General features: G+C 37.2%; 1 protein-coding gene across 3 annotated transcripts in view; it reads left to right on the top strand.

Annotated features, from left to right (window-relative positions):
- The window catches only part of CTNNA1 (catenin alpha 1), a 300756-nt gene that overhangs the window by 191897 nt on the left and 95861 nt on the right, over positions 1 to 12998 (top strand). For all 3 annotated transcript variants that reach the window (XM_045794576.2, XM_045794577.2, XM_045794578.2), the window contains exon 7: positions 257 to 460. In XM_045794576.2, the coding sequence (XP_045650532.2) occupies positions 257 to 460 (204 nt within the window). The remainder of the gene's footprint in view (positions 1 to 256; positions 461 to 12998) is intronic.

Here is a 12998-nt window from a genome sequence, read left to right as displayed (position 1 = left end):
GTTTGCATTTGTAGTATGATATCTTACTGAGGCCCCATTCAACTGGATAGTATTGCTTCCAGTGCTTTCTTGAGAAGTGATCTACCATAGGCCAACTTGTATGGCTGTCATCGAACAAGAAGTATAACTTTCTTTCAGTCATTGGAATTTTTGTATGACATCTTGTTGTCATCCTGATCAACACTTTGCTCATCTTCATTAATAATGGAGGGGACAAAGATTAGCACTGAGATTCAGTAACACACTTTCTCTGCAGAAACAAATCATTGTGGACCCCTTGAGCTTCAGCGAGGAGCGCTTTAGACCTTCCCTGGAGGAGCGCCTAGAAAGCATCATTAGTGGGGCTGCCCTCATGGCCGACTCGTCCTGCACGCGTGATGACCGGCGTGAGAGAATTGTGGCAGAGTGTAATGCTGTACGCCAGGCCCTGCAGGACCTGCTGTCAGAGTACATGGGCAATGTGAGTATCAGAACTTTTCTTTGAAGTGAGAGTTTTCTGTAACAGATATTGGATCTGATGGCAAGTATGCTCTTGGTTCCTTGAGCCTTTAGGATGGGGCAGATTTTTCAAGGAATGGATAAAAAAGTGGCTTTCTATGTTCCCCTTTCCTCTGAACTTTTTATATTGAAAAAATTTTAACTTGTAAAAATTCTACAGTGAGCACCCATCTACCCTTTATCTAGATTCACCAGTTAATACTTAGATACATGTGCATGTTTGTGTGTACAAATGTATGATTTATTTGTATAAATATACACACGCAAAACCTTTTTTTCCATATAACATTTGGATGTAAGTTGCAGACATTGTGTTGGTTCAACTCTAAATACCTTAGCATCCATGTACTAAGGATAATGACGTTCAGTATCCCTAGAATCCCATTATCACATCTAGGCTAGCATCTAATTTTGGGCAATAGGGAATGCTGAAAGTATTTATAGTTGGTAATTTTTTCATGGACCATATAGAATGTCATAAGAAATGGTATTAATTACAGCTGTTAGGTGAACCGAGTAGTGGTTTTGAATTTTTAAGGTTTGTGTTTAAAAACCAGTGCTGTAAAAAAATTTTTTTTCTGTAGATAATACTGTACTTGTTGATTTTTATCTCTTTTGTCATCACCTTCCTTTTTCCTTCCCTGATGCTTCTGCCATTCCAGTTATTTAATGCTTAGAGTTACTGTAATTTAGACTTCGTACCCAATATTTACTGTTGCAGAAAAGGAATAAGTTAAATTAAATTTATATAAAATCATTTTAAAGGGAAGAGAACAATATGAACTAGTTCCTACTAGTGATTTTTGGTTGTTTAATGCTTTCCGGGGGAAGATCTCGGTACTTTCTTATGTATTCATTTGCCATACATCTTATTTGTTCACTTATATGCCTATATAAGTGAACATATAATGGTGAGTCATAGTGGAATTCCTAGGGTGAAGATGAATGCCTTAGTGTGTTTATCTTTTTTCTACCATATTGTGAAATTAGTGAAGCATATTGAATTTTTTTAAGCCATTGCCATGTTTTGATTGTATGCAGTCTACCTCAGAAAAATAAGATTAGAGGCTTAGTTAAATCAAATGGAAAAAGCAGTTGAGAAGTCAGTGAAAATGTGGGGCACATTTAAACATCTGTACCTAAGCTTGAAAACAGAAAATATGTAAAAGGGGTAATTTGAAGAATGATTCACGATATTAGAGTTTTAAACAGGGAAACAAAGGACTTGGTATGTGTGTGGATCAGTTATCTGCTCTCACATGTAGTACTGAAGTGGTACAAAAATATCAAACGTAGTTATGATTAGGAAAACGCTTTAAAAACAGTCTTTGTTCGGGAAGAATACGTGATAAATTTCTTCTTAATCCTCCATAAGAGAGCTTCCTAACCATTCTGCATATAAGAGCTTCCTAATGATCCCTGAGTCTTGGGGTTGTTCGGATCTTGGCCTAGTCATCTCTGGTCATGAGTAACCTTCTAGTTTCTCTCCAGAGTGTCATACAAAAACTATTTTCAGTTTGTGCCACAGATGTAAGTAAAGGTAGGAAATACTCCTTTATGCTTGAAGACATGGAGACCATAATATCACGTAACATTTTATTATGTAAGTGAAAGCTAGAACGATGATCTTCGTTTGCCTGAAATTTAAAGATTATGGTGGAGGTTTTGAAAGAAATTATCTTGGAATTCAGATTATATTTTAGAAGATGGTCTCTGGACATGTTTTTCTTAAAAATAAAATATTCAGTTCTCTTGTATTGACTCATGTAACATTGAGCAGGTTAGGTACTGTCAACAGTGATGGAACGAAGATAAAGCTAGGGGGAGGGCAATGAAGCATGCTTGAAAGCTTAGAACATCACAGGGTCTGCAAGAAGCAGAAACAATGGGGTGAGATTTTTACTTAGGAAGCTTTCAAAAGCATTTAGAACCTTTAGTAACAATCAGAACTTAACCTGCAGTATGTGCCCCTTGCTAACTTCATACTCAGTATGTGTCACATGCAAAGTAGTAGAGTGCTGGGCACTGGGTGGAGGAGGAATGAGGCACTGATCTTTCCCTTCTAATACAGGGTCTGCCATTTGTGGGGACTGCCATTGTACTGCTAAAATGCCATGGGGATTGCGAGGAGGATGAAGTTATTTCTAGCTGGGAAACCTGAGAGGTCTTTATGGAGAATTTATTTTACATTCTTTAGCTCTACCTTGAGTTTTAAAAAATGGCTCACTTTAAGTTTTGATTATTTTTCTTAAAAATATTAGACAATTATGATACATGGTAAGTTAAGACAATCTGGCTTAATTAAAACTGGTTCACTGCGTGAAACTTTGTAGACAGAGTGGTCAAGTACAGAGTGGCTGGTGTATTTTTATTTTTTATTTTTTTTATTTGTTTGAGAGAGAGAGTGCATGCCTGCCTGTGTATGAGTGGGGGGAAGGGACAGAGGTAGAGGGAGACCAGGAGGGAGAGAAGCAGACTGCCTGCTGAGCACAGAGCCCAACTTGGGGCTCAGTCTCATGACCCTGAGATCATGACCTGAGCCGAAACCAAGAGTTGGCCACTTAACTGACTAAACCACTCAGGCGACCCTGATATATTTTTATTTTTTTCATTTCCTGGCTTCTTTTTTCTCTAGGTACATACTCTTAAAATCTTGCTGTTATCTCTAGTCTGCCTTCTTCATCCTGTGTGGTCATTTACCAGGTTTCCATTGATCTTTCCTTTAAGGCAGTGATTTTGAACTTTGGATGCACATTAGAATCCTTAAAAAAAGGGGGAACTTTAAAAAAATCTTGATGTCTAGGTTGTACCCCATTTAAATCAGGGTCACTGAATTGAGGCCCAGACGACAGTATTTTTTTTTTCTTTTAAGATTTTATTTATTTAGTAGAGAGCGCAGGTGAGGGACATCAATGGGGGTGGGGTGCAGAGGGAGAGGGATAAGCAGACTACCCGCCAAGCAGGAAGCCCAATGATATGGGGCTCCGTCCCAGGACCTTGAGATCACGACGTGAGCCACCCAGGTGCTCCCAGGTGGCAGTATTTTTTAAAAGTTCCTCAGGTGATCCAAAGTGTAGTTAAGGTGGAGAAACTCTTCTGATGCTTTATTGCATTTGTCCATACTATCTCCATTGCTTTATTCTAGGCTCTACTCACCTTCTTTGTTGTCTAGTCTGTTCTGCTTGCTTAGGGGAGTGTTCACATCTTCAGTAGGACATAGTTCATTCTGTGTTTCGAATTCTCTTCCTACTTCTTGAAAACTTAACCTGCTCTTGCTTCAAGGCCCACATTTTTTTTCATTTGTTTTGCTGATGTCTCTTTCAGACTGAACCATCCTGCATTATTTTTTTGCTGCTGGAAGTTTTGTACCTAATTGTTGACTTCCTTGAATTGTCGCTTAATTGTATTTTCTTTATCCATGTGATTTCTGCAGCTATGTTTAAGCTTGTAAAAGACAGGAACTGGGGCACCTGGGTGGCTGGGCTTGGAGTCTGCTTAAGATTCCCTCCCTCCCTCCCTCCCTCCCTCCCTCCCTCCCTCCCCCCCCCCTCTGCCCCTCTGCATGCCCTCTTAAAACGAATGAATGAATGAATGAATGAATGACAGGAACTATTTTAAAAATACTTTCAGGGGCTGGTATAATACTAGAAGAGGTATTCAGTAAGTGATTGCTTTGTAGACTAACTCATGCTGACATGGGATGAATGAAGCAGACAATTTTGCATAGTTATGGTGTTAGGGATATTAGTGAAAAAAATCAAAAGATCCTTGCCCTTATGGGCTTTACATTCTAGAAGGTTATAGGGAAGGAGGCCATGGGTGGTTTAGCACTACTTCCTGTAGATCTCAGTATATGAAGACATTTGTAGAAAAAAATTAAACCAAGTACTCTGAAATAAGCAGTGAGGGAAAGTGGTGTCCTAGGTCTCAGAGTTAAATTTGATTCATCAGGTGAGAGCCCAACTCCCTTTTAAAGGTGTCAAGGGCAACAGCCTTAATGCTCCTGCTTGCCTTGTGGTTTAAAGAGTTGGAGACTACTCTTGGCTGTATTGCTAACTTACTGTAGTGAGGGCTAAGAGATATTGATGTTAAAAGTAATGCATTTGACCCCTACTTACTGAACGTTATGGAAATGCCTCAGATGCATGACAATAAAGGTCTTTTGACATTCAGTGGATCTTTGTAATTCCACAAATGACTTCCAGGTTTCCTTGAAATGAAATGTGGTTATTGTGGTTAAGTTTAATTTGTTCCTGCTCTATCAGCTTAAGGTTACTCCTGGAAGGGTTCTAGAAAAAGAAAAACAGCTTGGATGGGTGTCCTAATCTTAAAAGGCTTAAAAGTGAATGGATTGAAATTAAAGTGAAACGTAATTGAAGTTGAAAAAAAAATTGTTACCACTTTATTTTTTCATAATTGAAAGTCATACATACGCATTAAATTACTGAACCACCACTATTAACATTTAGAAATAGGCATTCCAGTTTTTTTCCCTTTCTTTTATGTAGTGTTTCTTTTTTTAATTTTAAAATAGTTTTAACCCCTTACTGTTCCCTGCATATAAACAAAATATATAATTAGGGTTCAAACCATTATGTTAATGGGTTAAAACAAGCTGTGAGGTTAATGGGTAAATTTTTTCTTTCTTAAATACATAACTGACTTTGGAACTCAGTTGTGTGTTAGAATGTTCTCTGAAGTTATTTCAATGCCAGTGAAAAACAACGTTCTGAAGGGCCTTGTACTTTATGCAGTTGAATTCTATATTCACATTCTTCATTCTGCTGAGGGATATGCTGATCGTCAGTATGTTCCTTTCTCCTTTTATTTGAGCATGTGCTTTGTGTTGTTTTCCCACTAGTAGAATTTACTGTGACCATTCTTGTTACCACACTCATCTTCAAGCCCCCTGACCTCTCAAAAAATAAACAAAACCCCTCCTCCCTACCCGTTACCCCCAGATCTGAAAATACTTAACACAGTATCTGAAATATAGAAGACCCTCAATCTTTGAAGTGAATTCCGTTTGGTTTTGTCCTAAGCAGTCTTGATCAGCGGTTCATGGTCATGTGTTGACTGCTTGGAGTTAGGACTTAACAATTGATGAGAACAAGTACAGGCTTGAGTAGCTCCAGCTCTGTGCCATCCAGTGTGGGAGCCAGTAGCCGCATGCGGCTGTCAAGTACCTGAAATGTGACTAGTTTAAACTGAGATGTGCTGTAAGTATAAACTCCTCGCCATATTTCAAAGACTAAGTACACAAAAAAGGATGTAAAATATCTCAATATGTCACAATATTTTGGGTATATTGGATTAAATATAATCTGTTCTTAAACTTCTTTTTTACCTGTTTCTTTTTATTTACATCTACCAGAATATTTAAAATTATATGTAGTTTTTGTTTCTTGATCACATTATATATCTCTTGGGTTGTTCTGACTACTGAGTAACCAGCGAGCTAAGGTGAGTAGATAAAAGAGTTTACCATCAACCTCCTCATTGAATATCCAGAATTGTACCATATCCATACATGGTAGCTATCACAGCTTGTATTTTTTATACCCAAAAGTATAGTTTCAGACAGAAGAAAATTGGTACAGCTTAGAACCTGGTGAGGATGATGTTGCTTAAAAATATATTTTATGTTTGTTCTTGCCCAAAAACATTGGATGCAGTGATATTAGGATCCTAAAAGAAGAGTGCAATAACTGGGCTTTTTTTTTTTTTGTATTGCACTGGGTATGTGTTTGAGGGGTTTGATTATGTTAATAGAGCAGGCATAAAATTTTTATTTGATTTGGATAATAGTTTGATATGGAATGTATGACTAGGATGCAGTTAATATTCACTTTCAAAGATATATTGTTACTTTAGTGAAGGGAAGCACTTAATTTAGATGCTAATCTTTCTCAGTTTTACAAATGCCTTCCTGGAATCACTTTAGCATAGCCCGAGCTTCCCAGTCTTTGAAGGAGTCTTCGAAGAGCTTGTTACTACATTATTCTGTAGCTGCATTTCCAGTTTTCAAAATTAGAATAGCTTACTTTTTTTCTGATTATAATTCTGAGTTCATTATATATCCCATGCTATCCTACCACCTATTCCAGTCGTATTTGTGCATATAATTGTATGCACACACATATCAATTCTTTTCTTACCATTTCTTGCCAGTGTCCTAAAAGACAAATGTTTTTACCTGTTTTACTGCCGTAATAAGCTGTATTGAGTTGTTATTTGCTCAAAAATACATACACATACAGCTGAGATCTCTGTCCTGAAAGTCTGAGCTCTTAATACCTTTATCATTGTGCATCTTTATTACAGCAAATGCAGTTTTACATCATCATCTTTAATGGCTGCAGAGCTTTCCACTGTATTGCTTTATAAATGATTGTTCTGAAATTAAATACTCCACCCTAAATAAGATAAACCCAGGTCTGGTATAGCTGCTTGAAGTGAGCCAAACAGGAAAGCTTTTTACAGTGTCCTAGACTTTCTGATGTTACTTGAGTGTCACAGATGTTTCATTTGGCTCTGTGATGTGCAGCTATGTGGCTGAGTTTTGTTATACAATATGCTTTGATTTCCATCTTTGTTTGAACCTATGGGTATCCTGTAATAAACTCTCACCTGTATTGCTAGGCCATAGTTCTGTAGCTGTTCTTGCATATGATTTTATTGATTTGTTAGTGTAAGCTTTTCTGTGAGCTGCCTAGCATATTTGGAAGAATTTAGACATAAATAGATGTTGCATTGAATGCAGAATTTGAGCACATGTAGGACTTGTTTCTATTGATGGAGCAGCATTTATTTAATTTGGAAATCTTATTTGTCAAAGATTGTGTGGTTTTTCTCACAATGGGAGATGAGAGGTTTGAAAGACCTTCTAACTCTGAGGAGGACCTCTCCTCAAGTTATATTTTGTGTTGCTTTCTGAGAGGTTGAAGGTTCTTCCCGTGTGTGCTGCTCTGGCATTACAAATTGCAGTATTTAACACGCAAGCTTTTAACCTTTTATATATAGAAAGACTCATGTTTACGTATTGAATGAAATGCTCCTGGCCTAATGGAGCACTAGTGGAATGGTCTCTTGAGATTAGGATGATGGAGTAGATATGGAAGCCTGCCCAGTGTCAGGCTGCAGATGGATCAGGTTTTAGCTTCCTTGAGATGGCTGTTAGACTATCCTTGGTATTATTTTATGCTCTTCAGAAACTGGGCAGGCTTAAAAAGATTTTACATCAAAAAATGTTTTCAGATTAAAAGGTTAAACCTCTAAATATATCAGTATTAATAATTGTCGCTAGGTGGTGGGGTGATAGGCAATATAGATTTTCTTCTATATTTTGCCCCACGTTTTTTGGGCAGTGTTTCTTACGATCAGGATGACAGTTTAAAAGTAAACTTAGACCCCTTAGTTTCATGCATCTTAGATTTTTTTTTTTTTTAAGATTTTCAAAAATTTATTTATTTGTTTATTTAGATTTTATTTATTCATTTGGCAGAAAGAGAGAGAGACAGAATGCAAGCAGGGGGAACAGCAGGCAGAGGCGGAGGGAGAGGCAGCCTCCCTGCTGAGCAAGGAGCCCAGTGCAGGACTTGATCCCAGGACCTGGGATCATGATCTGAGCTGAAGGCAGACACTTAACTGACTGAGCCACCCAGGCACCCCTATTTATTTATTTTTTAAAAAGATTTATTTATTTATCTTAGAGAAAGAGCATGCCTGCACTAGTGGGAGGGGCAGGGAGAGGGAGAGAGAATCCCAAGGAGACTGTGAGCTGAGCATGGAGCCTAATGTGGGGCTCAATCCTGGGACCCTGAGACCATGATCATGGCACTCAACCGACTGCAACACCCAGACGCCCCTAAAGATTGTATTTTTAAGTAGTCTCTACACCCAACTTGGGGCTCAAATCCGTAACCCCGAGATCAAGAGTCCCAACTGGAGCCAGCCAGGCACCCCTTAGGTTTTGTTTATAATTATATACTGTGTTTATTTCCAAGGTACTATTAATATGGGAACATTGAGGATTTTTCACTTTAATAAGGCCTTGATTCATCTTTTTAAGGTAATGATTCATTCAAGACTAGTTTGAAGTGACAAGTTGTGTGGGTTTTTTTTGCTTTGTTTACTATAATATACATTTCTAACAAGTATTGGTCAAAATACGGTCTCTTACCTCTGTGTGATGGATAGTGTTTGCGTCATCCTTTTCTTGAACTGTTTATCCAAGTGATTTTTGACCATGGAAGTGTAGAATTGTAAAATGTAGAATTTGAAGGTGACATTAATGATTAGTGCAGGGGTCGACAAATTATAGTTCTCAGGTTAAGTCTGGCTTGCTTCCTATTTTTGTAAATAAAATTTTGTTGAACATAGCTCTGCCCATTTATATGTCATCTATGGCTGTTTTTCTGCTACAGTGGCAGAGTGGAGTAGTTGTGATCTAGAATGTCCATATGCGACAAACATCTGAAACTGAAAGTGGATGGCTTCTAAAGCCTAAAATATTTGCTATCTGGCCGTTTCCAAAAGTCTGGTGAGATTTAATGTAGTCCAGCCCAATACTTTTTTTTGAAGGTTCTAAGTTACCAATTCAATTTCTTTAATGCATATAAGACTATTTAGGTTATGTGTTTCTTCTTGGATGAATTTTTGAAGTTTGTGGCTTTAAAGGAGTTGTCCATTTTATCCAGCTAGTCAAATGTTATATGCAGAGTGTTGTTTATAGGATTCTCTTACTATCTTTTTAATGTTTGTGGGGAGTCTGTAGCCATATTCTCTAATTTATTCCTAATATTGGTAATTTGTATTTGCTCTTTTTTTTTGGTCAGTCTGGCTATAGGTTTATCAATTTTGTTGATCTTTTGAAATAACCAGCTTTTAGTTTTACTGATGTTTCTCTCTTATTTTCAGTTTTACTGATTTCTGCTCTTTAATCATTTTTTTCCCCTTCTGCTTCCTTTGGGTTTATTTTGTTATTCTCTAGTTTCTTGAGGTGAGAATTCAGGTTATTGGTTTGAGACCTTTTTTTTTTTTGGTGAAGATTTAGGGCAGATTTTCATGTAAGGCCTACTTTGTCTGCTTCCCATAAATTTTGATATATTGTCTTTTTTGTTTAGTTCAAAATATTTAAAAATTTTTCCTTGAGTCTTCCTCTGACCAATGGATTATTTGACAGTATGTTATTTGATTTCCAACTAGATGGAAGTTTTTTTGGTTATATTTCTTTTATTTCTAGTTTAATTAAAACTTAATATCCCCAAAGAATGTACTTTGCATCATTTTATTTCTTTAAGTTGTTTATCGGAGTTTATTTTATGACCGAGTGCTACTTTTGTGAATGTTGTATCTGATTAAATGTCAATTAGAGCCAATTGGTTGATGGTATTGGTTGATGCAGTTGGTTCCGTTCTTCCATACATTATTTATCTTTTATCTGTATCTGTCTGTCTATTGTCAGCTTGCTGTTAATGATTTCAGAGAGAGGAGTGTTGCCTACAGCTATAATTGTGGATTTGGTCCTTTCTTACTTCAGTTCTCAGGTTGCTACTCTAAGCAATCTGTACGTGGTATTTAAGTGCAGTCATTGTGATAAGGTGGATTGGGTTTATTCCTTTTTATTTTTATTTATTTATTTTTTCAAATATTTTATTTGTTTATTTGTCAGAGACAGCCAACGAGAGAGGGAACACAAGCAGGGGAAGTGGGAGAGGAAGAAGCAGGCTCCCAGCGGAAGAGCCCGATGTGGGGCTCGATCCCAGAACACTGGGATCATGCCCTGAGCCGAAAGCAGCCGCTTAACGACTGCGCCACCCAGGTGCCCCGGGTTTATTCCTTTTTAACCAGAAGCAAAACCCAGTCACCTCCTTTCAAAACAGCCTGAAAGTAGGGATAACTTGGGCCTGATAATACCCAGGTAAAGACAGGACTAGAGCTGAGGCTTCTGGGTTTTTAGTCCAGGGCTACTCCTGCTGATACTTTTCACGTGTGATACCATGGACTGTGGACAATAAGCTGATGCTTCCAGAGAATAGGACGTACTAAGCTTGATCAAGTAACTTCCCTAGAGCTGCTTTCTCAGCGGTAAAACTGGATTGTTAATGGCTGACCCCCCTCCTGATTTTGTTTAAAGGCACAGAGAACCAATCAAGTAAGACCAAGTGAAATGATGAAGATGGGATAATGGGTGGTGGTATTGCAAAAATATGAAAATGCCTTGAAACAAAAGAGCAGTACATGAAGTATAGCCTTGAACAAGGTAAACAGGGATCTGCATAGGCAGAGACTAGGGCTGTTCCTTTCTTAAAGAGCGGCAGGTCCTTTCTGGCTTTGTGTGACAACTCTGTTCCTTGCTGCCCTCTTCCTGTAGCAAAGAACTAACGTGACACCACCCCATCCTCAGTTTGCGTGTTCTTTAGTTCAGGCATTTTTTTTTTTTTAAAGATTTTATTTATTTATTTGACAGAGATAGAGACAGCCAGCGAGAGAGGGAACACAAGCAGGGGGAGTGGGAGAGGAAGAAGCAGGCTCATAGCAGAGGAGCCTGATGTGGGGCTCGATCCCAGAACGCCGGGATCACGCCCTGAGCTGAAGGCACACACTTAACCGCTGTGCCACCCAGGCGCCCCTTTAGTTCAGGCATTTAATCACAGCAGACAAGAAGGGTCATTTTCCCTCCTCAACTGAGGGGGTGGAGAGGGGAATAGCATATTTGATGTGAACATAAAAGTATAAAGTGCTATACACTTGAAAATTGGCATTATTCTATTTATTTTATTTTATTTTATATTTTTTTATTTTATTTATTTTATTTTATTTTATTTTATTTTATTTTATTTTATTTTATTTTATTTTATTTTATTATTTTTGAAAAGATTTTATTTATTTTTCTGACAGAGTACACAAGCAGGGGGAGTGGCAGGCAGAGGAAGAGGGAGAAACAGACCTCCCCACTTAGCAGGGAGCCCAATGCGGGACTTGATCCCCTGGGATCATCACTTGAGCTAAAGGCAGACGCTTAACTGACTGAGCCACCCAGGTGCCCTGAAAATTGGCATTGTTTTAGATACATTTCTAATACAGTACCTTTTTCCTCATTTATTCTTTTTGATCCAAAAAGCAGGGTTTGTTTTTGGTAAAATCGTCATGTGTAACATGTAAGAAGTTCATTTAAAATATTGTTACTGTTTAAATGTGGCAAACTAGGTATCTTGGGAGGTTACCTGTTTATTTTATCTAGAATGCTCATATGTGACAAATATGTAAAATTAAAGCTTATCAGTCATAACTTTATACCTTGATATTTTCTGTCCATTGATCTTACATTTGTTTTTAAATTACATATTTTAGAGGACTTAAGGTAGTTAATAAAACCTCTTGAGTTTCCAAACTGTCCTTGCCAGAGACAGGTATAGCCTGTTGTGCCAGGAAATTTCCTTTTCTCTCATTTCAAGCCTGCTTTCTTAAAAGTTAGTTTGGTTTTCATATTTCTTAGTCATAATATAAAATTAGAAGGGTGAAAGTCTGTAGAATGTGATGTTTTCTTCTCTGAGTGAATGTCCTTATTCTTTCTGTTTATTTTGGGTTGAATCTATGTTCACATCTGATGACTGCTAAGTAAGTGCTTGACAGTCACTAAATAGCTTATTTTTTTTTTAAGTGCAGTATTGGATTTTCAGAACCAAAAACTGCTGAAAACTGATTTTGTTTGGTCATTCTCTGGAAATGGCACTGGGACCTTTTCATAATGGCATGATTTGGAGACATACCATAAGAAAGATATTTTCTTTCCGTGATTTATACTAAAACAACATCTGGGCAGTAAATTGTCTTACAAGTGTTATTTTCAGATGTGTTGAAATGATTGGCCTCCTGTTTTGGTTTTACTCTAGTTACAGATTGTCTGACTTTTGGTTTTGTAAAAAATTTGCATTTTATAATTGTCTACCAAATAGAATGCAGCGTAGCATCTTATTTGAAGGCTTCCTTGCTAATTGTCCTTTAAATTTAACGCCAGAGCATACTTTTCCTGAATTATTACTACTTTCTACTTTGAGGGAGAATTATTGGTTTTGTAGATTCAGATATGAAACTCCTCTTCTAGGAGTGAAAAGATTTATGTTTTGGCTTGCCCTTATTTTGTGTTTATATGAACATTGCTTATTATTTCTTTGTATAAAGTAACCTGAAATACTGTATAAGAAAAGTCATAAATATTTGACCAGTGATACCCAATTATAATCTTTAAAGCTCATAATAATAAATAAATGTGTTGCTGGGAAGCAGAACATATTTATCTTTTTTTTTTTAAGATTCTTTGTGAAAAATAGATAAAGCCATTATGTATGGGAGAATTGTTTGGTTTTTAAAAATTGGTTGTTCACATATATACCCTTAGTGTCTTCTGTTGTGATAAAGGATCCCCTTGCCCCCCCCCCCTTTTAAAAACAGGTTTTTCTTAGACTGTTAAAATTTTTTTTAAAGATTTTATTTAT

Source organism: Ursus americanus, chromosome 5, assembly GCF_024610735.1.
Source record: "Ursus americanus isolate L20-20 chromosome 5, mUrsAme1.1.p, whole genome shotgun sequence".
NCBI lineage: Eukaryota > Metazoa > Chordata > Mammalia > Carnivora > Ursidae > Ursus > Ursus americanus.
The sequence above is the reverse complement of the archived record's forward strand: the minus strand, read 5'-3'. Positions and strand labels throughout refer to the sequence as shown.